Source organism: Oncorhynchus keta, chromosome 29 (assembly GCF_023373465.1).
Source record: "Oncorhynchus keta strain PuntledgeMale-10-30-2019 chromosome 29, Oket_V2, whole genome shotgun sequence".
Taxonomy (NCBI): domain Eukaryota; kingdom Metazoa; phylum Chordata; class Actinopteri; order Salmoniformes; family Salmonidae; genus Oncorhynchus; species Oncorhynchus keta.
This window is the reverse complement of record NC_068449.1, coordinates 11,835,627-11,861,157: the sequence shown is the minus strand read 5'-3', so window position 1 is coordinate 11,861,157 and position 25,531 is coordinate 11,835,627. Positions and strand designations below refer to the sequence as shown.

Sequence of the window (25,531 nt, the reverse complement as noted above, 5' to 3'; positions counted from 1 at the left end):
TTGTTAAAAGTTTGTTAACAGTTAATTTGTGGAATTTCTTTCCTTCTTAATGCATTTCAGCCAATCAGTTGGGTTCTGACAAGGTAGGGGTGGTATACAGAAGATAGCCTTATTTGGTAAAAGACCAAGTCCATATTATGGCAAGAACAGCTCAAATAAGCAAAGAGAAATAGTCCATCATTACTTTAAGACACTAAGGTCAGTCAATGCGGAAAATTTCAATAACTTTGAATGTTTCTTCAAGTGCAGTCACAAAAACCATCAAGCACTATGATGAAACTGGCTCTCATGAGGACTGCCATAGGAAATGAAGACCCAGAGACCTCTGCTGCAGAGGATAAGATCATTAGACTGACAGCTCTGGCTGCTTCGAACAGACTGACAGCTTTGACTGCTCCATGCAGGCTGGCAGCTCCTTGCAGACTGACAGCTCCTTGCAGACTGACAGCTCCTTGCAGACTGACAGCTCTGGCTGCATCATGCAGACTGACAGCTCTGATTGCTCCATGCATGCTGACAGCACCCTGCAGACTGGCAGCTCTTTGCAGACTGACAGCTCTGGCTGCTTCATGCAGACTGACAGCACCTTGCAGACTGACAGCTCCCTGCAGACTGACAGCTCAGGCTGCTCCGAACAGGCAGGAGGCTCCGGCAGCGCTGTAGAGGAGGAAGGCTCTGATAGCGCTGAACAGGCGGGAGACTCCGACAGCGCAGGAGGGATGGAAGGCTCTGATAGCGCTGAACAGACAGGAGACTCCGGTAGCGCAGGAGAGGAGAAAGGCTCCGACAGCGCTGGAGAGGCGGGAGACTCCGACAGCGCAGGAGGGAAGGAAGGCTCTGGCTGTGCTGAACAGGCGAGGCGCACAGAAGGCCTGGTGCGTGGTGCTGGAACTGGTGCTACAGGATCGAGGACACGCACAGGAAGCCTGGTGCGGGGAGCTGCTACTGGAGGACTGGTGTGTGGAGGTGGCTCTGGATAGACCGGACCGTGCAGGCTTACCTGGCTCGATGCCCACTCTAGCCCGGCAAATACGAAGGGCTGGTATGTGCCGCACCGGGCTATGCACCCGCACTGGAAACACCGTGCGCTCCATAGCATAACACGGTGCCTGCCCGGTCTCTCTAGCCCAACGGTAAGCACAGGGAGTTTGCGCAGGTCTCCTACCTGGCATAGCCATACTCCCATTAAGCCCCCCCCCAATAATTTTTTGGGGCTGCTTTTCAGGCTTCCATCCGCGTCGCCGTGCTGCCTCCTCATACCAGCGACTCTCAGCTTTAGCCGCCTCTAGTTCTTCCTTGGGACGGCGATATTCTCCCAGCTGCGCCCAGGGTCCTTTTCCGTCTAATATCATCTCCCAAGACCAGAAGTCCTTATATTGCTGCTCCTCACAATTAACAGGGAGAGTAGGCTCAGGTCTGACTCCTGACTCAGCCACTCTCTCTCCGAGCCCTCCCCCAATAAATATTTGGGGGTTACTTTCGGTTTTCGCTCTGCGCCGCCATGTCTTTCTTTCCGACTCCATTCGCCTATAGCCCTCTTCTCACTGCTCCAGCGAACCTGTCGATTTCTTCCCACGTCGTATACTCCATGCCTCTGCTGTCCATAACGTCCTCCTTTTTCTGCTCCTGCTGTCGCTGCCTGTAACCACGCCACTCGGTCCGTGTGTGGTGGGTGATTCTGTAACGGCGTTCTTCGTTTGTCAAAAGAGAGTCGGACCGAAATGCAGCGTAGTGGTTACTCATGACTTTAATAGAAAAAATGACACATGAAAAATAACGTAATATACAAAATACAAAACAACAAACGGAATGTGAAACCTATTACAGCCTATCTGGTGAAACTACACAGTGACAGGAACAATCACCCACGAAATACAAAGCGAAACCAGGCTACCTAAATACGGTTCCCAATCAGAGACAACGAGAATCACCTGACTCTGATTGAGAACCGCCTCAGGCAGCCAAGCCCATACAACTCCCCTACTCAGCCGCAATCCCAATAATACAAAAACCCCAATACAAAATACAACAACATAAACCCATGTCACACCCTGGCCCAACCAAATAATATAACGAAAACACAAAATACAATGACCAAGGCGTGACAATGTGCTTATCTTTCAAACACAATTACATTTCTATGTGACCCCAACTTTTGAACGGTAGTATATATATATATATTATATATATATATATATATATATATATATATATATATAAAACAAATTACATATTTTTAGCAGCGGTGGGAACAATTTAAATGAATATAGGGGAAACACTGCGTATGTGCGTCTGTGGAATTCCTACATGATGCCATTAAAGACGATCATCCTGCTCTAACTGTTTATCCCCTGGGGTCAGAATGTAATCTGGAATGGGATAGATCAGTTTTCCACCGCAGCTTCCAAAGTGCTACTTGGAGACCAAATATCTGCTGGATCCAATTTACTCAGATCCTGCTTTGACTCCAGAACAAATTCAAACAACCCTAAAGCTTTATTAGAAACACCTGACAGCCATTCTAGAGGATTTTGCCTCACAACAGGAACAACGTCAAATTACACAGAGCTAATTAACTGTTAATTTAATCTGTGTTGTCTCAACAACTGACCACATGGCTTGCCAGGTATGGAAATAGATTGCCATGTTGGAGTCAGGATGGAATGGCTAATCTCCTGGCTTTGATTCCCGGCTACCTCCACAATCAAATGTATTTATAAAGCCCTTCTTACATAGCTGATGTCACAAAGTGATGTAAAGAAATCCAGCCTAAAGCCCCAAACAGCAAGCAATGCAGGTGTAGAAGCATGGTGGCTAGGAAAAACTCCCTAGAAAGGCCAGAACCTAGGAAGAAACTTACAATTATTTAATCCCAAATTCCTCAAGATAGTAGTCTTTTCATCAGTCAGAACAAATACTTAGTTTGAAGGTAAGCATTTCTTGTATTTGGCGCATGTGAGAAATAAAATGAGATTTTAAGGTGCATAACAGAACAACATTTCAGTCTCACCAGGTTTTTGAAGAGGGCGGTGAGCTCCTTGGTGAAAACAGAGAACTTCAGGAAGGCAGAGCCCAGGTCGGGGTCATCCCTGTAGACACAGTTCTCCCCAAACTTCTCGAGGGCCTGGGTGTACTGCTCCTCATTCTCCACATGGGCTGACACACAGGAGAGAAAAAAAACAAAGGATGACTACGGAGGACAAGGTGATAGAGGGGACTAAGGAAAAAGGAAAGAAGAAATTAATGGAAAGGTGAAGTGTACAGACAAGGACTCCCTCTCCTGTAGTTAATTCAGCCATAAACTTTAAAAGGCACTGGGGAGACATCTCAGAGTGAGTGTGAGTAGTCGAACAAACAAGTGTATAACTCTCTAGCTCACTATGCAGAGTGGCAGCACCATTCCAGTGTGCCATTTAACAATCACTCTGCCAGCATGTTATTCAGGTATGTACTTACACAGTGTTCTCAGCAGAAGAAGACACACAGTGTTCTCAGCAGAAGAAGACACACACACACACACACACACACACACTAACTTTCTTATCTTTACATGGCACATTGGTGCGGCTGGCTTCCGGGTTGGATGCGCGCTGTGTTAAGAAGCAGTGCGGCTTGGTTGGGTTGTGTATCGGAGGACGCATGACTTTCAACCTTCGTCTCTCCCGAGCCCGTACAGAAGTTGTAGCGATGAGACAAGATAGTAGCTACTAAACAAGTGGATACCACGAAATTGGGGAGAAAAAGGGGTAAAATTGAAGAAAATAAATAAAAAAATAAAAAATTGCAGCCACCAAGGTCATACACTATTCTTTCTACTACCACACAGCAAGCGATACCAATGCAGCAAGTCTGGAACCAACAGGACTCTGAAGCATTTCACTGTAAAGTCTACACCTGTTGTATTCGGCGCATGTGACAAATAAAATTTGATTTGATGCATATACACACACATGATAACATACGCACTATACACACACGTACACATGGATTGTGTTGTAGATATGTGGTAGTGGAGTAGGGGCCTGTAGAATCAGATTCAGAAACAGATAGAAATACAGCTTATAGAACAGCGGGGACTGGGAAGAGAGAGACACACACACACACACACACACAGGTACCGACACACACACACACAGGTACCGACACACACGCACACACACACACGCACACACACACACACACTAGTACAGACAAACACACACACACACACAAGTACAGACACACACACACAGGTACAGACACATGCACACACACACAGGTACAGACACATGCACACACGCTAGCACACACACTCTACACACGATCAATTTTTTTTGCATTTTTCTCCCCAATTTCGTGCTATTCAATTGGTAGTTACAGTCTTGTCTCATCGCTGCAACTCCCGTACGGACTTGGGAGAGGCGAAGGTCGATAGCAGTGGGTCCTCCGAAACACAACCCAACCAAGCCACACTGCTTCTTGACACAATGCCCACTTAACCCGGAAGCCAGCCGCCCCAATGTGTCGGCGGAAACACAGTATACCTGGTGACCATGTCAGCGTGCTCTGCGCCCGGCACAGCAGTCTCTAGTGCGTGATGAGATAAGGACATCCCTGCCGGTCAAACGCTCCCCTAACCCGGGCGACGCTGGGCCAATTGTGCGCCGCCCCAAGAATCTCCCGGACACGGCTGGCTGTGACAGATCCTGGACTCCAACCCAGGATCTCTAGTGGCACAGCTAGCACTGTGATGCAGTGTCTTAGACCACTGCGCCACTCAGGAGGCCCCCAAGCCATAATACTGTTAAAAAGTCAACCATATAGCTACCTGGACTATCTGCACTGACCCTTTTCTACTAACTTTCTTGACTCTTCACAAACACTGCTGCTACTGTTTATTATCTATCCTGTTGCCTAGTCACTTTATTCCTAGTTCTACACTGACTCTACACAACAATAAGAACACATGCTCTTTCCATGTCATTGACTGACCAGGTGAAAGCTATGATCCCTTATTGATGTCACCTGTTAAATCTTCTTCAATCAGTGTAGATGAAGGGGAGGAGACTAAATTAAATAAGGATTTTTAAGCCTTGAGACATGGAGTGTGTGTGTGTGTGCCATTCAGAAGGTGAATGGTCAATATAATAGATTTAAGTGCCTTTAAACAGGGTATGGAAAGTAGATGTCAGGCACGCTGGTTTGAGTGTGTCAAGAACTGCAATGCTGCTGGGTTTCATGCTCAACAGTTTCCCGTGTGTATCAAGACTGGTTCGCCACCCGAAAGACATCCAGCCATCTTGACACATCTGTGGGAAGCATTTAGGTCAACATGGGCCAGCATCCCTGTGGAACGCTTTCGACACATTTTAGTCCATGCCCTGAGGAATTGAGGCTGTTCTATGTCCAAAAGGGGGTGAAATGCAATATTAGGAAGGTGTTCCTAAATGTTTTGTACACTCAGTGTAAGTATATATGAGGACACCCTTTCAAATGAGTGGATTTGGCTATTTCAGCCACACCCGTTGCTAACAGGTGTATAAAATTAAGCACACAGCCAAGTCCCCACAGCAATATTCCATCAAGTAGAGGAAAGCCTTCCCAGAAGAATGTAAGCTGTTATAGCAGCAAAGGGGGAGGACCAACTCCATATTAATGCCCATGATTTTGGAATGAGATGTTCGATGAGCAGGTGTCCACATATATTTGGTCATGTAGTGTATCTACCTCAATTACCTCGCACTCAGTACTGGTACCCTGTCTATACAGCCAAGTTATCGTTACTCACTGTATAGTTATTATTTCACCATTTTCTTTCTCTCTGCTTTGTTGGGAAGTGACCGTCAGTAAGAATTTCCCTCTTCTTTTACACCTGTTGCTTACGAAGCATGTGACCAATAACATTTATTTGGAATAATAAATAGCGGCCTTGGTTAGTGCACAGAGCAGTGTGTGGTAGAGGTCAACAGATTATGATTTTTCAATGCAGATACCGTTACCGATTATTGGAGGACCACCCAAAAAAAAGCCGATACCGATTAAATCGGCCGATTTAAAAAAAAATTGTATTTGTAATAATGACAATTATAACAATACTGAATGAACACTTATTGTAACTTAATATAATACATCAATACAAACCCATTTAGCCTCAAATAAATAATGAAGCATGTTCAATTTGGTAGAAATAATGCAAAAACAAAGTGTTGGAGAAGTAAAAGTGCAATATGTGCCATGTAAAAAAGATAACGTTTGAGTTCCTAGCTCAGAACATATGAAAGTTGGTGGTTTCTTTTAACATGAGATTTCAATATTCCAAGGTAAGAGGTTTTAGGTTGTAGTTAATATAGTATTTATAGGATTATTTCTCTCTATACCATTTGTATTTCATATACCTTTGACTAATGGATGTTCTTATAGGCACTATAATATAGTATTGCCAGTGTAACAGTATAGCTTCCGTCCCTCTCCTTGCCCCTACCTGGGCTCGAACCAGGAACAAATCGTCAACAGCCAACCTCGAAGCAGTGTTACCCATGCAGAGCAAGTGGAACAACTACTCCAAGTCTCAGAGCGAGTGACATTTGTAACGCTATTAGCATGCACCCTGCTAAAGAGCTAGCTATTTCACATCGGTTACAGCAGCCTAATCTCGGGAGTTGATAGGCTTGAAGTCATAAACGGAGCAATGCTTGCGAAGAGCTGCTGGCAAAACGCACGAAAGTGCTGTTTGAATGAATGCTTACGAGTCTGCTGCTGCCTACCATCGCTCAGTCAGTCTGCTCTATCAAATATCAAATCATAGACGTAATTATAACATAATAACACACAGAAGTACGAGCCTTTGGTCATTAATATGGTCGTATCCAGACACTATCATTTCGAAAACAAAACATTTATTCTTTCAGTGAAATACGGAACAGTTCTGTATTTTATCTAACAGGTGGAATCCCTAAATCTAAATAATCCTGTTACATTGTACAACCTTCAATGTTATGTCATAATTACGTGAAATTCTGTCAAATTAGTTCGCAATGAGCCAGGCTGCCCAAACTGTTGCATATACCCTGACTCTGCGTGCAATGAACGCAAGAGAAGTGACACAATTTCGCCTGGTTAATATTGCCTGCTAAACTGGATTTATTTTAGCTAAATATGCAGGTTTAAAAATGTATACTTCTGTGTATTGATTTTAAGAAAGGCATTGGTATTTATGGTTAGGTACAGTCGTGCAACGATTGTGTTTTTTCCGCAAATGCGCCATTGTTAAATCATCCCCCTGCGTTGCATCGATTAACTAGATAAACTAGTAATATCATCAACCAAGTGTAGTTAACTAGTGATTATGAGTGATTGATTGTTTTTTATAAGATAAGTTTAATGCTAGCTAGCAACTTACCTTGGCTTCTACTGCATTCAAGATACAGGCAGTCTCCTCGTGGAGTGCAACGAGAGGCAGGTGGTTAGAGCATTGGACTAGTTAACCGTAAGGTTGCAAGATTGAATCCTGGAGCTGACAAGGTAAAAATCTGTCGTTCTGCCCCTGAACAAGGCAGTTAACCCACTGTTCCTAGGCCGTCATTGAAAATAAGAATGTGTTCTTAACTGACTTGCCTAGTTAAATAAAAAGGTGTAAAAAAATCAAGTAAATAACATTTTAAAAATCGGCCAAATCGGTCTCCAAAAATACAGATTTCCGATTGTTATGACTTGAAATCGGCCCTAATTAATTCTGATTAATCGGTCGACCTCTAGTGTGTAGAATTCCATCCACTCCTATCCCCCCGCCCCACCCCCCATCTCCGTTCTCCAATGTTTCCCCTGCTCTCTGAAATTGTCTTTGGGATTGAAGAACACAATGGGACAGGAAGAGAGAGAGTTAGAAAAGTATTGTCACACTGGAATGCCTCCAGAGCTGTGGCCATGTGGCAGGGGGAGGGGATGACCAGGGAACTGTGGTTACACTGTGCAGACAGTAACACAAACTCTCTCGTACAAAGAGGAATTACTCAGGAACGTTACCATTCATTAGACTGTGTGAGTGTTACAGGCTACATTTCCTGATTGCTATGATTAAGAGCTGCTAAAAGACAAAAATGGCAGTTAAAAGTAGGTTGATTCTAAAACTAAGGCTAAAGCTAATACATACAGGTGTGGTATTTTATTAAAAGGCCCAGCGCAGTCAAAAATGTGATTTCCTGTGTTTTATATCTATTTCCACACTATGAGGTTGGAATAATACTGTGAAATTGTGATAATAATGATAATGCCCTTTTAGTGCTCCCGAGTGGCGCACTAAAACCGACCCTGGTTCGATTCCTGGATGTATCACAACCGGCCGTGATTGGGAGTCCCATAGGGCGGCGCACAATTGGCCCAGCGTCGTCCGGGCTAGGGTTTGGATGGGGTAGGCCGTCATTGTAAATAAGAATTTGTTCTCAACTGACTTGCTTAGTTAAATAAAGGTAAAACATAAAAAATAATGTGTAAGAGCTGTTTGGTGGGATGGAGACCACTCAGACAGTCCTAGCAAAAATGATTGCTTGAGAAATCTCTCTTTACTAAGAAGATATTTTGGTTTATTTTTTACCATTTTATTTGAAAACATCACAGTAAGGGACATTGTTAACCAGAAATAAAACATTTTATAAAGAAGAGTCAAACCTAAGAGAGAAAGGCCACCCATGTGTGTGAGTGTGTATCCTATAGGAACAGGCAATTCGCCTAAATCAAACCCAGCAACACCGTCACTTCAAGCTACAAAAGGGGAGTCCATAAAGCAGGCATAACAGATGTCAGCTAGCCTCAGAGCCACACTTCATTTAGTGCTGCTAATTGAGGTGAAGGGGATTTGAGGCACTGGTTGGGTGCAGGGAGCATTGCCATGACAACCCTGGAAACTTTCCCTAGAGAACAGGGAGTGTGTGTGTGTGTGTGTGTGTGTGTGTTAGAGATTGTGAGTGTGTGTTTTACTGTGAACAGAGTCTGGTGGCCCATTAGCACACCATTCCCCTTCCATCTCTCAGCCCACTCTGTGTCAATGGTCAGGGGACCACCTTGTCATGTTAGATCAGGGAGATACCGCCCACCAACCAATCACCACCTGTGGCAGAGGCCACTCATACAGGGTGACAAATGGATGGACACACACACAGAGAGAGAGACAGTAGAGAAGGAATGTGAGGATGGATTCTACCTCCGGAGAATGACTCAGCGGAACTCATTACTGCACCGCGTCTGTCCAGACACACTGCCACCCACAACTTAACATGTTCACAGGGGAAGATATTAAAATAGAAGAACTACAAGCTCTTATAGTGGTGCAATAAGATCAAGGTGGATGAAATAATGCAGATCATAAAAACCTTACTGCTAAAAATGATTGATTCCTAAGCTCAGGTACGGATTAAACCGGAGTCGTCCGAGCTCAGGCATGGATTTAACCGGAGTCGTCTGAGCTCAGGCACGGATTTAACCGGAGTCGTCCGAGCTCAGGCACGGATTTAACCGGAGTCGTCCGAGCCCAGGCACGGATTTAACCGGAGTCGTCCGAGCCCAGGCACGGATTTAACCGGAGTCGTCCGAGCTCAGGCACGGATTTAACCGGAGTCGTCCGAGCCCAGGCACGGATTTAACCGGAGTCGTCCGAGCCCAGGCACGGATTTAACCGGAGTCGTCCGAGCTCAGGCACGGATTTAACAGGTGAGTTGGAAGTCCTTTATCTCTTAAGAAGACTTCTTTCTCAACCCCTTTCCACCTAAGACTACATTTATTTTAGCGAAACCACAGTGCTCTAGTCAAGTTACCTAAAGGGAACCTATAGTTGAATTCTTGTTGGGTTTCTGTTTAGGCTGTCCTTGCACAACTCTGCCAAAAACAAATGTTCAAACACACACACACACTGTTAAGACATCAAACACAGCTGCTTTGTTGTGGGTCGCCCTGGCCTGTGAGTCACCAGCGGGCCCTAGCAGGGCTTTTGTTGTGAAGTGGCACATGAGCTCAGGGCATCTCTCTGTGCCTTGACTATCCAATCCTGACACAGAACACACACGGCCCGGTGAAGATCCCAACCCTGACACAGAACACACACGGCCCGGTGAAGATCCCAACCCTGACACAGAACACACACGGCCCGGTGAAGATCCCAACCCTGACACAGAACACACACGGCTCCTATTTACTGTAAAGCAACCCCGAGAGTTAAACACCTCAGGGAACAGAGAGTGAGTGAGATACTGTGAACAGTGTGTGTCTGTGTGTGAGAGTGAGTCACTGTGAACAATACATGCCACCTTCCAGTGCATTCCCACACTGTCTCGTCTCTTTCCCTTTCTGTCTCAGTCAGGGATAGTCAGTGATAGCATGACATGGAGGGTTGTGTTCTGTTGTTGTGGATGGATGGAATGACTTGGGTTCCTGTCTGAGTCGGGCCCTCAGGAAATGGTGGCCCAGTGTTTAACGGGAATCTTGAAAAGGAGGGAGGAGAGGTGGAGTGACACATTCACCCATAGAGAGCTCTTTGACAATCAACACACACATACGGTAACTGCAACAACAGCAGCAGACACACCAAGGCACCTGCTGTGGATTATCTAACAGCAGAGGGTGGTGGGGGTGTCTGTCCCCACACACACACACACACACACACACACACACACACACACACACACACAGTTAATCACAAGCTTACTTTGCTGGAGGTTTCACATGCCATTCTCCATGGGGGCTGAATAAATACTGCTGGACTTAACATCCTTTTAACGATATGGCCGCCGCAGACAAGGCTGTTAAGGTTTACCCAGAGGACAAACCATTGAAGAGAGATGGATTGTCATTAAGGGAGACCTCAGTGAGACAGTAGTAAAATGCATGGTGTGTGTATGGATGGAGATGGAAAAAGTGAGACTGCAAGGGGAATGACAAATGACTTCCTTCTGTCTATGAGAGTGTGTGCTTCCAGTCTGTACAATTTATGGTATATTCATCAAATTTTACAATGTGCGTGCATGCATGCATGTCCTCAGTAGCTGTGTACTCATTATCATGGGTGTGATGGCTTCCTATGGGCTCATCATGACAAAGATTAGCCAGAAAAACTGATCTGATCTACCCAGAGGCCCAGCGGTGCATACAGCAAACACCATCAGCCTGACCAATATAAACTGAATATAAACCACCCAGATCAAACTGGGGATTAATAAAGCATGTACAGTGGGGCAAAAAAAGTATGTAGTCAGCCACCAATTGTGCAAGTTCTCCCACTTAAAAAGATGAGAGGCCTGTAATTTTCATCATAGGTACACTTCAACTATGACAGACAAAATGAGAAAAAAAGAATCCAGAAAATTACATTGTAGGATTTTTAATGAATTTATTTGCAAATTATGGTGGAAAATAAGTATGATTTTCTGGATTGTTTTTCTCATTTTGTCTGTCATAGTTGAAGTGTACCTATGATAAAAAGATGAGAGAGGCCTGTAATTTAAGTGGGAGAACTTGCACAATTGGTGGCTGACTAAATACTTTTTTGCCCCACTGTATTTCTTATCTCAGCCATTGTGGGCCATTAGACCAGTAATTGGGTGCGGGGTTGGGTTCAATTTGAATTGAAGGCAGTCAATTCAGAAAGTAAAATTACAATTCAATAATCTAAAAAATGGCATGACTTCTCAATACAGAAAAGTAGTAGCTATTTATTTCAAAAATTTTAAAATGTCTGAATTTTTAATTAAACACTTCCTGAATTGACTGCCTTTAATCCTGATAGAGTGACAGCACTGCAGGCCCGGTGATGGGCAGACTGATAGGTGACACCAAGGAGTGCTGTGGTGTGGCAAGGGTAAGCTCTGCTCCAGTTCTGTCAGTCAGACCGGGCTCTCCGCTGGGCCCCTGTCCTCCAGGAGGATGGCGCTACATTCCTGAAGGAGGTAAGTTCTGATTTGGCTTTTATCATCTTCTCTGCTCTATGGTCACTACGACTGACTAACTTACTGACTGTTTACGACATGCAAAAGAGGTTGACAAGATCAACTGTAACAGGTCAGAATATATGGGATGCTGCTTTCTGAAGAAACAATGCTTGTTCATTCGACAACATAGCTGGCTTCTCATTTTCTCAAAAGCTTGCCTTTCTACTTCCAATTGAGAAAGGAGGGAGAGATAAAATAACTTGTCAGTGTTGCTGGAGGAACTTGTCAGGTTGAAGGTTAATACAATGTCCAAACTGCAGGAGTTTGTAGTAGGAGTCTGAGAGACATGATGTTTGTGTATGGAATAACACTACAATCCTGGGCATGTGGAGGTCAAATCTGTCAAAGCTATGGAGGGTGAGCAGCAACACAGATTAAAAAGATACAGAGCAGAGAGAGAGAGAGAGACAAACTGTCAGGGATGAATATTTCACCACAGGTGAGCGAGGTCCAGGCAACTGATTGAGATCTTGGGTAGGATAGGGAGCCTGGGAGAGATGTGTAGGTTGTGCTGAATAATGCAGCGATTTGACCACATCAAGGGAAGTCTGGGCTGGGCTCTGGCAGTGGCAGGATTCCACTGTTCAGTTCAGTGCCTCCAGCCCACATTATAATACCAAGCAGAACAGACACAATGTCGCTTAGACCTCCTGACTGGACCATACAAACACACAATCTCACTGACAACAATGTTGAGTTGTTGACATTTCTTACATTTTTCTTAAAAGGTCAAGGTTGTTCTATCCAGAGCCTGACACAAGTGTTAAATATGATGCTAGCTTGCATTGGAATCAACTTTACCACTAATTCTAACAATCCGGCAACAAGCTTTCACTGTTTATATTGGCACAGACAAAGTCTCTGCTATAAAGAAGGGCTAGAAAATCCAAGATCCCACAGCTGAACTAAGGAAAAAGCGTCTTAATTCACAACATTCATTCTCAGGAAGACTGGAAGGTCACCAAGTGTTCTCCTCTTATGTAATCACCCTGTGTTCTGACTGAGGGTACATTCAGAAAGGGCCTGTGTAGATTAATGAATACGAGAGGAAGGTACAACTCAAAGATGTCAATGGTCCTTTTGTCTTAGATTTAGTTCTGGGTGTCTAGATTTGCTTTGTCCACTGATGGTTTTGTCAATTTGAGGTAAATATCAGCATTAGGTGCTGCTCATAAGGCAGTGTGAGTTGTGTTCAAAATAGATCAAGTAAATATGGCTTTGTCTACAGATTAGAAAAGGTGAGTCAAGATGAGAAGATTGAGTGACAAACCACAACGTGAAAGAACAGTGGTAGTGGAATGTCAAGGACGGATTGAAATCTAACGTGAGTGACGACTTCAGAACATTTTACTTTGCAAAACGCCCCTCTTCATATCAATGACCAGAGCAGTACAAATACTTCAATTTTTGTACAGCATTCTTGATACGTGTCTCTAATTAATTAACAAGACTACTTGAAAGACTGCACAGCCAGTAAGACCGACTTACTGAATATAACACACCCCTTTAGCCCTAATATTACCTACAGGTATCCAATATAGCTGTAACACGTCTGACAGCAGAGCAGAGCTGACAGGTGTGTAATAAATCTTGGTACTGATGTCTTGACAGTATTTCTTTTCCTGAGGACTGAGGTGACCCAGTAGTAGAGGTGCATCTGGGAGGGTCACATACTAAAGCCTTCAGGAGAGATTTCTCGCTCACCTCACCGGGCCTCAGATTTACTGCCGACCGGGCCCGTCTGGCCTCCGACGCCTTTCAAATCCAAACCTTCCTGTTATGCACTGATTATTACTGGACTGAACACCTATGCAGATTTACTAGGTTTCTCAAAGGGGGAATGGAAGCCAATCAGTGGCGTTTGGTGCCGTTTACATGAGGGAGGACTAGTTATTTTTTTCATGAGCATGGCCTTATTTTAATTACAGCATATTGGAAAACAGTGGACAGGTTTAGGCTACTACATTATACTCAAATTTTCCATATACTCATCATGAGGTTGCTACAACCTAGCCTATGAATTCAAGTTTACAAAGTAGGTGCACACAAGTTAGGTGACAATTTGAGGTGACATACAGTGACACATGGACAGACAGTGACACACTCAATACCACCTTGCACACTTGCCTGCATCTAGCTGATCTAGGGTGCACTCATTAGTCCAACAGTTGCAAACTAATTTGTTCTATTGGACAAATGCAGGTATGTTTATCCCTGTTTCGTTCCATTTGCTTACTTTTAAGAAACGTTTTTAACAGAATCGACAGAATGAATAAACCCCCTGATAACGTGGAAACTCAGTTCACTTTCATAGCAGTCACATTGTAATCCTTCTCGCATCTATGCGCTCTCCTCACCTTTTCCCTTCGCTTGTGGACTTCGAAGCACAACACATTAGCTGTATGTGACCAGGTGAAAAAACATTTCCAAGACAAACCACATCATAACCACTATACAGAGCCTACATAGTTGTCACCATATTAGCTAAAGTAAAGTCAGTCAACATAGCTAATAGAACGAAAGTGTTAGTTAACCCGCTACAATCATGCAATAGCATTACAGTGTAGATTCAGTAAGCAGTTTAGCACCTACACCGGGCACTGGTGGAAATACATTTGTAAAACCAAAAGCTTACCTTGACATGGAAGAGTTCCAGTGCTGTGTTGGATAGTCATAGCCAGCTAGCTAACATGGCACCCCTCTGTTTGAGCAGGGTGTTTGAGTAGGCTAAACCAGCTAGCTGCATTTGCTAGCTAAGTATGTGAAACTTGGAGAAAAAAAGAGACAAAATCTCTCTATTTCCCTCCTGCTTCTCCTTGATTTTGAAAGAAATTAATTTGTTCAAAACTGTTTGACAATCGTCTTTCTCTGTGAGTCAACTACTCACCACATTTTATGCACTGCACTGCAGTGCTAGTTAGCTGTAGCTTATGCTTTAAGTTCTACATTCATTCTCTGATCCTTTGATTGGGTGGGCATGTCAGTTCATGCTGCAAGAGCTCTGATAGGTTGGAGGACGTCCTCCGGAAGTTGTCATAATTACTGTGTAAGTCTATGGAAGGGGGTGAGAACAACGAGACTCCTAGTTTTTGTATTGAAGTCAATTTACTCAGAGGAGGAGGGAAACTATCTGTCCTCCGGCTACACCATGGTGCTACCCCCGGTGCTGTTGAGGCTACTGTAGACTTTCATTGCAAAACAGTGTGTTTTTATCCATTATTTGGTGACGTGAATATATTTATCAGAACTTTAATGTTTTTATTAAATTCAATGAGGAGGATGGTCCTCCCCTTCCTCCTCTGAGGAGCTTCCAATGTAGCACCTGAGGGGAGTAGTAGGCTCAGGCTACAATTAAAGTGCTAGCCGTGTTTACATGTCCCTGATACAGTACTGAGCAAAGCCAGCAAATTTACATGCAATTTGTATCTCTAACTTTGTCAGCAAATAAAACCCATAGGAATGTGGATGAAACCCCTGGGGTTTCTGTTGTCCAAGAAACAATTAAGATTGTAACTATTAAGAGGTCCAAAAGGCCTCTTACCGAAAGTGATTCAAAGCTAAATGTGGTTTTAAAGAATTTAAGCCATTTGTTTTCGAGAAGATTCAGTCAATACCATGAATTCTATCCATTATGAAAATCCTTTAACGGATGGTGATACCACAGCAAATCATGCAGATGTTGCCTAGTAACCAACCAGCAAAATTTAGATCCAGTCTTCAGTAAAAAACACAGGTATTCGTTTGATAGGCCAAAAAACCTCGCAGAGCCACTCACACTCTCACAAGCACAGCACAGCCGTTTCTTGGCGGTCTGGGGTAGACAGCTGTACCCCTTGAACAGAGGTGGCAGTGCCCCCCCCCCCAGAAAAGAGCCTAGCTCAGCACAGAGAGAGAAACCATCTATACACTCTCAGCAAGACCCTGTCATACAGCCCAAACACAAAGCGCTGGAAACACCCCACTGTCACAGCCAGCCAGAGTAAATGCTGATGAGCTCCATGCCCACATCTCATCGCAAGGTGTGGGTACTAGCATCAACGACAGGTGTCACACAGACAGTGGGTTACTAGTGTATTGCAGTGCCAGGATGCTATTGTAGTCATGCTGCAGCAATTCTGTGCAAGGTCAGTAAAGTAACGACCAAAAATGACATGAAAGTGCAGGACAACAGGTACTCCAGGAGAGGTTTGGGAAACACTGGGTTAGATAATAACTAAAAATATTTGTGCAGTCAGGCAAAGCAAAACAGGAAAGGCATGCACTGATGTGCAAAGGAAGTGGAATGTAGGGCTGAGGGAGGCAAATCATTCATTTTAAACACCACAGACCCCACCACACATATCCAGGCCCATCAACGACGTCACAGGACGATTCCACAAACTCCCGACTTTTAGGAACCATGCAGAGTTCACAAGCAATATCAACCTCGGTAATGGCCCCACTATTTCGGCTCCAGACAATTGGTCTTCTTCAGCTAAGCTACAGAGCAGATATAGACAGCAGCAGTAAGGCAGGCCCAAGCCAACATGATTCAGCCCACACGAACAAACACAGCACAACACTAACCTGTAGGAAGAGCACAATGTTTTATGAGGCCTACATCAAATGATCCCCCGTACAAGCAGCTACATTAATGGAAGAAACCAAGATCCAAAGTGCTACACAGCTACGGTGTCACAATGTTCGTAATAATGATGATTGGACCAAGGCGCAGCGTGCATAGAGTTCCACATGTTTAATAAAGTGAAACTTAATACAAAACAAAATAAAGAATAAACGAACCGTGATGACAATGTAGTGTGAACAGGCAACTAAACATAAACAATATCCCATAACCCACAGGTGGAAAAATGCAGCTTAAGTATGATCCCCAATTAGAGATACATACACAAACACCAACATAGAAAAATAAACCTAGAACCCCATATAGAAATAATAAACTAGACTAAACACCCCTAGTCACGCCCTGACCTACTCTACTGTAGAAAATACAGGCTTTCTATGGTCAGGACGTGACATACGGCATGATGCTAGGAAGCTGCATCTAACAGCCAGCACAGCGAAATGAGTCCACAAACGAAATACCACAGACCCCAAAACTGTGTAAATGAGCATTTGTACCCAACCTTCACTGGCAACCATCATCATGAAGTGCTTTGAGAGACTAGTCAAGGATCATATCACCTCCACCCTACCGGACACCCTAGACCCACTCCAATTTGCTTACCGCCCAAATAGGTCCACAGACGACGCAATCACACTGCCCTAACCCATCTGGACAAGAGGAATACCTATGTAAGAATGCTGTTCATTGATTACAGCTCAGCATTTAACACCATAGTACCCTCCAAACACGTCATTAATCTCAAGACCCTGGGTCTCAACCCCTCCCTGTGCAACTGGGTCCTGGACTTCCTGACGAGCCGCCCCCAGGTGGTGAGGGTAGGAAACAACATCTCCACCCCGCTGATCCTCAACACTTGGGCCCCACAAGGGTGTGTTCTCAGCCCTCTCCTGTACTCCCTGTTCACCCACGACTACGTGGCCATGCACGCCTCCAACTCATCATCAAGTTTGCAGACGACACTACAGTGGTAGGCTTGATTACCAACAACGACGAGACGGCCTACAGGGAGGAGGTGAGGGTCCTCGGAGTGTGGTGTCAGGAAAATTACCTCACACTCAACGTCAACAAAACAAAGGAGATGATCGTGGACTTCAGCAAAGAACAGAGGGAGCACCCCCCTATCCACATACGTGACAGTAGTGGAGAAGGTGGAAAGTTAAGTTCCTCTGGGTCCACATCACGGGCAAACTGAATTGGTCCACCCACACAGACATAGTGAAGAAGGCACAACAGCGCCTCTTCAAACTCTGGAGGCTGAAGAAATTTGGCTTGTCACCAAAAACACTCAAACTTTTACAGATGCACAATCGAGAGCATCCTGTCAGGCTGTATCACCTTTGCCTGGTACGGCAACTGCGCCGCCCACAACCGTAAGGCTCTCCAGAGGGTAGTGAGGTCTGCACAATGCATCACCAGGGGCAAACTACCTGCCCTCCAGGACACCTACAGCACCCGATGTCACAGGAAGGCCAAAACGATCATCAAGGACAACAACCACCCGAGCCACTGCCTGTTCACCCCGGTATCATCCAGAAGGTGAGGTCAGTACAAGTGCATCAAAGTGAGGACCAAGAGACTGAAAAACAGCTTCTATGTCAAGGCCATCAGACTGTTAAACAGCTATCACTAACATTGAGTGGCATCTGCCAACATACAGACTCAATTTCTAGCCACTTTAATAATTGGATGTAATAAATGTATCCCTAGTCACTTAAACAATGCCACTTTATATCATGTTTACATATCCTACATTACTCATCTCATATGTATACACTGTACTCTATACCATCTACTGCATCTTGCCTATGCCGTTCGGCCATCGCTCATCCATATATTTATATGTACATATTCTTAATCATTCCTCTCCCTAAGGTAGTTGTTGTGAAATTGTTAGATTACTTGTTAGATATTACTGCACGGCCGGAACTAGAAGCACAACCATTTCGCTACACTTGCATTAACATCTGCTAACCATGTGTATGTGACCAATAAAATTGGATTTGATTTGAATACAGCAACAAAGCATGGCAAAGAAAATGAAGTCAATGTCATCACACTCTTGGAGAGCAGAGGGCATGTTGTGCAGAACAGAGGCCTGATGGTGCACCCTGACCATCCTTGGTTGGGAGCCAGCCCAGATGGGATCCTTGATGCAACACAGCTCCTTGAGATTAAGTGCCCCTTCAAGAGTTCCACGTCTCTGACAGAATTTCTGAGTCAGCCAAATGGTGACATCAAAAGCTTGGATGATGGACAGTACCTAATTCACCCCAATGGAAAAGATGGATACTACCTTCAGATGGGTAAAAATGTTTTCAAGAAAATAGATTATTATTACAAGTATTGAACATTGTACTGTAAACTCATACTAATCAGAAGTTTGTGGCAATGTATTTTCTTATTCCTTCTTTCAGACACAAGTGACTATGATGTGCCTGGGCCTACAGAGCTGCAAGCTGGTCGTCTGGACACCAAGCGAGCACATAGAAGTGGACATTCCATTTGATAAAGACTACACAGATGCACATGTGCAACAGCTGCAGAAGTTCTACTGTTTTTACACAAGCTACCTAGGTTGGCTGATGATATGGCTGAAAAAAAGATACATCTCTGCCCAAAGTACCTGGAGCTCTTTAAGTAAATGGGGGTGAGCAGAAGATTGAATATGCTGGGCAAACACAATTCAATTAGTTTGAGCGTGCACTTACTTCATGAAGTACTGTTTTAATAAATACATATATATTAAATAATACATAAGATACTGATATATTAGATAATCAATTCATTAAGAGATATACCTACTCAAACACAGTGTAATGATCTCTCACCAGTTTATTTTTCATAGGACAGAACCAGTTAAATAGGCATGTTGGTACAGGCAGTTGTGTGAGCTGACAAAACAATGATTTAAAACAAATACAGCTAACAGTTGGAATATAAAAGAATGTTACAAATGCTGACAATGTTTTGCAGTTCATTAATAGGAATAAAGTGATGTACATTTTTGGAATACATAAACAAGCAGTGCATGTTGTTAGACATTGTGTCTATTTGATAGAAATAAGCTCTCCTCTCAGATTTACAAGAGCTGCACAGATGTTAAGTATGTTGTCAATTTTCGGGACCAAACTAATAGGCATAGTTTGTGAGAGAATCTTGTACACCTTTGGATGCCTTATTGCTTGTTCCACATGGATACGGACATTAGCAATGCATTGTGTGCAAGTGACCTGCTCATTTGTCAACTGGCATTGCTGGCGTGTAAATGCTGATAAGACCAAGTGTACATTCCGTTCCTCTAGCAAGTCCCTAATTGTGAAGCCACGGCCCCCCATCACCTTATCTCCAGCACGCAAATGGTCGAGAAACACTGAGTTCTGTGTTATGAACCTATCGCTACATTTCCCACCATAAGCCTCAGAAATTAACATAACCATTCCTGATGGAGCAGTTGCTACTAGATATTTTACAGTATTACTGGCATAGCAGTGACTGTAAGGTTCAGTTCTTTCTCCAGATATTTAGCCTTCTGCAAAACACTTTCTGTGCAATCAATAACAAGAAAAATGATTCTGAAAAACTGGTGGCATAGTAGCCTTTATCATCTCACGAGGCAGCCATGGAATGAGATCCTTGGTGTGCTCAGCAATGACATCTATCCAGAATTCAGCGTTTTACTGACCTGACCGGAAGACCTTTTGAAGCGTCTTGCTAAATCAGCTATAACAAAGTTCTGTCTAAGTGTCAACAGAATTTGGTCTACAGCCGTCATTGCTGATGATGTGGGGGCAAAACCTTGAAAGCAAGACACAAGAGTGTTGAATTCTAGTAGTGGAATCCCAGGGTACAGCAGACAGTCTGCTCATCTTTCATTTTTTTGTGTCTGGTTGTATGTACAACCACGAACAGTTCCTGTTGTCACCGGCTCCGTAACATTTCAACATCTAGCAAGTGAATATGTGATTATTGCTTATCCCAGCTTCTAAAACCAAAAACACCGCCAGGCCAAACTCAGTGCCCATAATCATTTCCCCAGTAACCTCCCCAGGAAACTTGTGGATAGAACAAAATATAAAACAGTACAAAATGATTACACCAGTACATATCTCCAATACAAAATGATTACACCAGTACATATCTCCAATACAAAATGATTACACCACTACATATCTCCAATACAAAATGATTACACCACTACATATCTCCAATACAAAATGATTACACCAGTACATATCTCCAATACAAAATGATTACACCAGTACATATCTCCAATACAAAATGATTACACCAGTACATATCTCCAATACAAAATGATTACACCAGTACATATCTCCAATACAAAATGATTACACCACTACATATCTCCAATACAAAATGATTACACCACTACATATCTCCAATACAAAATGATTACACCAGTACATATCTCCAATACAAAATGATTACACCACTACATATCTCCAATACAAAATGATTACACCACTACATATCTCCAATACAAAATGATTACACCACTACATATCTCCAATACAAAATGATTACACCAGTACATATCTCCAATACAAAATGATTACACCAGTACATATCTCCAATACAAAATGATTACACCACTACATATCTCCAATACAAAATGATTACACCACTACATATCTCCAATACAAAATGATTACACCACTACATATCTCCAATACAAAATGATTACACCACTACATATCTCCAATACAAAATGATTACACCACTACATATCTCCAATACAAAATGATTACACCACTACATATCTCCAATACAAAATGATTACACCACTACATATCTCCAATACAAAATGATTACACCACTACATATCTCCAATACAAAATGATTACACCACTACATGTCTCCAATACAAAACGATTACACCACTACATATCTCCAATACAAAATGCATAACCCCACCATATAACAATATTACAATGATTGTGTGTAGAGTGTGTGTGCTAGCGTGTGTCTGTACCTGTGTGTGTCTTTACCTGTGTGTGTGTGTATGTGTGTGTGTGTGTGTCTCTTCCCAGTCCCTGCTGTTCTATAAGCTGTATTTCTATCTGTTTCTGAATCTGATTCTACAGGCCCCTACTCCACTACCACATATCTACAACACAATCCATGTGTACGTGTGTGTATAGTGCGTATGTTATCACGTGTGTGTATAGTGCATATGTTATCACGTGTGTGTATGCATCAAATTAAATGTTATTAGTCACGTGTGCCGAATACAACAGGTGTAGACCTTAGTGAAATGCTTACTTACAAGCCCCTAACCAACAACGCAGTTTAAAAATATATAAATAAGAAATAAAAGTAACAAGCATGTGTCTGTGCCTATGTCTGTGTTGCTTCACAGTCCCCGCTGTTCCATAAGGTGTATTTCTATCTATTTTCTAAATCTGATTCTACTGCTTGCATCAATTACCTGATGTGGAATAGACTTCCATGTAGTCATGGCTCTATGTAGTACTGTGCGCCTCTCATAGTCTGTTCTGGATTTGGGGACAGAGAAGAGACCTCTGGTAGCATGTCTTGTGGGGTATGCATGGGTGTCCGAGCTGTGTGCTAGTAGTTTAAATAGACAGCTCGGTGCATTACAAAAACAAGTAGTGATGAACACAATCTCTCCACCACTTAAGAGAGCCATAAGAGATTTACATGCATATTATTAATGTTAGCTCTCTGTCTCTCTCTCGCTCTGTGCTGCCCTGTTCTGAGCCAATTGTAATTTTCCTAAGTCCCTCTTTGTGGCACCTGACCACACTACTGAACAGAAGTCCAGGTGCAACAAAACCAGGGCCTGTAGGACCTGCCTTGTTGATAGTGTTGTTAAAAAGGGAGAGCTTTATTATGGACAGACTTCTCCCCATCTTAGCTACTGTTGTATCAACATGTTTGACCATGAAAGTTCACAACCCAGGGTTACTCCAAGCAGTTTGATCACCTCAACTTTCTCAATTTCCACAGTATTCACTCATATACAATATATTAGGCCCAGCCTTTGGAACTTTGGTTTTCCTAGATATGGCTACATTCGGGAAGTATTCAGACCCGTTGAACTTTGACCTTTTCCACATTTTGTCAGGTTACAGCCTTATTCTAAAATTGAATAAATATATATTTTTTCCCTCATCAATGGACAGGTTTTGACATTTTTGCAAATGTAAAATATTCAGACCCTTTCCTACGAGACTCAAAATTAAGCTAAGGTGCATCCTGTTTCCATTGATCATCCTTGAGATGTTTCTACAACTTGATTGCAGTCCACGTGTGCTAAATTCAATTGATTGCCTTTCCAAATCCTGTCCACACACCTGTCTATATAAGGTCCCACAGTTGACAGTGCATGTCAGAGCAAAAACCAAGACACGAGGTCGAAGGAATTGTCCGAAGAGCTCCGAGACAGGATTGTGTCCAGGCACAGATCTGGGGAAGGGTACCAAAAAATGTCTGCAGCATTGAAGGTCCCAAAGAACACAGTGGCCTCCATCATTCTTAAATGGAAAAAGTTTGTAACCATCAAGACTCTTCCTAGAGCTGGCCGCCCAGCCAAACTGAGCAATCGGGGGAGAAGGACCTTGGTCAGGTAGGTGACCAAGAACCCGATGGTCACTGACAAAGCTCCAGAGTTCCTCTGTGGAGATGGGAGAACCTTCCAAAAGGACAACCATCTCTGCAACACTCCATCAATCAGGCCTTTATGGTAGAGTGGCTAGTTGGAAGCCACTCAGTAAAAACCACATGACAGCCAGCTTGGAGTTTGCCAAAAGGCACCTAAAGTCTCTCAGACCACAAGAAACAAGATTCTCTGGTCTGATGAAACCAAGATTGAACTCTTTGGCCTGAATGCCAAGTGTTACGTCTGGAAGAAACCTGGCACCATCCCTACGGTGAAGCATGGTGGTGGCAGCGTCATGCTGTGGGGATGTTTTTCAGCGGCAGGGACAGGGAGACTAGTCAGGATCGAGGCAAAGATGAATGAAGCAAAGTATAGAGAGCCTTGATGAAAGACTGAGGCGGAGGTTTGCCTTCCAACATGACAACGACCCTAAGCACACAACAAAGACAACGCATGAGTGGCTTCGGAACAAGTCTCTGAATGTCCTTGAGTGGCCCAGCCAGAGCCCGGACTTGAATCCGAACGAACATCTCTGGAGAGACCTGAAAATGGCAGTGCAGCAACGCTCCCCATCCAACCTGACAGAGCTTGAAACGATCTGCAGAGAAGAATTGGAGAAACTCCCCAAATACAGGTGTGCCAAGCTTGTAGTGTCATACCCAAGAAGACTCGAGGCTGTAATGTCTGCCAAAGGTGCTTCAACAAAGTACTGAGTTAAGGGTCCTAATACTTATGTAAATGTGACAGTTTTTTGTTGTTGATACATTTGCAAACATTTCTAAAAAAACATTTTTGCATTGTCATTGTGGGGGTATTGTATAGATTGATTAGGGGGAAAAACCCTATTAAATACATTTTAGAATTAGGCTGTAATGTAACAAAATGTGTAAAAAGTTAAGAGTCTGAATACTTTCCGAATGCACTAGCTTTTTGACTTTCTAAAATGATCGTCACAGGTGGCTCTGAACCCTGACCTTTCATTAGATGAACCTTTCGGTCACTCAGACCCTGACAGCTTTAACCAAAGGTAGCATTAACCGCTAACCCTCGTCAACCTCCAGCCCATAGAGAGAGGTATGGTGTTTTAACTGTAAATGAGCATAAACCTCTCACTCACCCAGACCTGAGGTGTAGATGGCCTTGACTGACTTCTTCATCTTGTACAGCACACTGCGGTCCACATCCAGCGCCTGGAGGGAGGAAAGGAGAGAGAGAGAAAGAGGGAAGAGTAAAAAGGGGAGGAAGGAAGTCCAGTTCTTGTCAGTTCAAAATCACAATCGAATCCATATGGCACACAAACTGTAGCATTGATTTTGCCGTGCTTGAATTACTTCCAAGGGTAATATTGGATGGCAGTAATGTTGTGAGCTCTGAGGTACTTTTGCTTCCTGATTAAGTGATTAAAGGATGGAGGGTTTCTCTTATCTCTGGCATTCATAGCGGTCCTCTTGCCAAAGGCCAATGTGGACACAGGGAAAGGGGATACCTACTCAGTTGCACAACTGAATGGATTCAACCAAAATGTGTCTTCCCATTTAACCGAACCCCTCTGAATCTAAGCACCCAGGGAGCAGATGTTGTTGGAGGTTAACTGCCTTGCTCAAGGGCAGATTTTTTACCGGCTCAGGGATCCGAACCAACAACCTTTCGGTTACTGGCCCAACGCTCTTAACAGCTATGCTAACTGCCGCCCCACAGGTGTGTGTGTGTGTTTGGGAGTGCATATCAGTTTGACTTTTGGTAGCAGGTGTGTGTGACTTGCATCTGTTTGTGTGTGAGACGAGGCAAGGCACAGCCTCCTGTCTGTCTGCAGATGATTTATTATTCAAGACGATACTATAAATAGATAGAAACTGATCTCCAGTCTCGTGGAAAAGGGGAGAGGGAAGGAAAGAGAGAGAGGAGTGCAGGAGGAATCCAGGAGGAATCCATACAGACCACAGGAGGCCTGTTCAGATCGAGGACCAGTTCAGCTATGGAGGTAGGTCAGGCTGATGCTGTCTCCAATAAGACACCAATAAGAAGCCTATTCTATAATTTCTATTTATTTTATTTCACCTTTATTTAACCAGGTAGGCTAGTTGAGAACAAGTTCTCATTTACAACTACGACCTGGCAAAGATAAAGCAAAGCAGTGCGACACAAACAACAACACATAGTTACACATAGAATAAACAAACATACAGTCAATAACACAATTTTTTTTAAAGAATATATATACAGTGTCAATAAATAGGCAATAAACAGGCCGTAGTGGAGAAGTAATTACAATTTAGCAATTAAACACTGGAGTGATAGATGTGCAGAAGATGA

General features: G+C 43.5%; 1 protein-coding gene across 1 annotated transcript in view; it reads right to left on the bottom strand.

Moving 5' to 3' along the window:
* LOC127913592 (arf-GAP with SH3 domain, ANK repeat and PH domain-containing protein 2-like) overlaps window positions 1–25,531 on the bottom strand; it is a 107,956-nt gene that overhangs the window by 58,064 nt on the left and 24,361 nt on the right. The window contains 2 exon segments of the mRNA XM_052485926.1: window positions 3,011–3,156; window positions 24,336–24,408. Coding sequence (XP_052341886.1) covers window positions 3,011–3,156; window positions 24,336–24,408 — 219 coding nt within the window.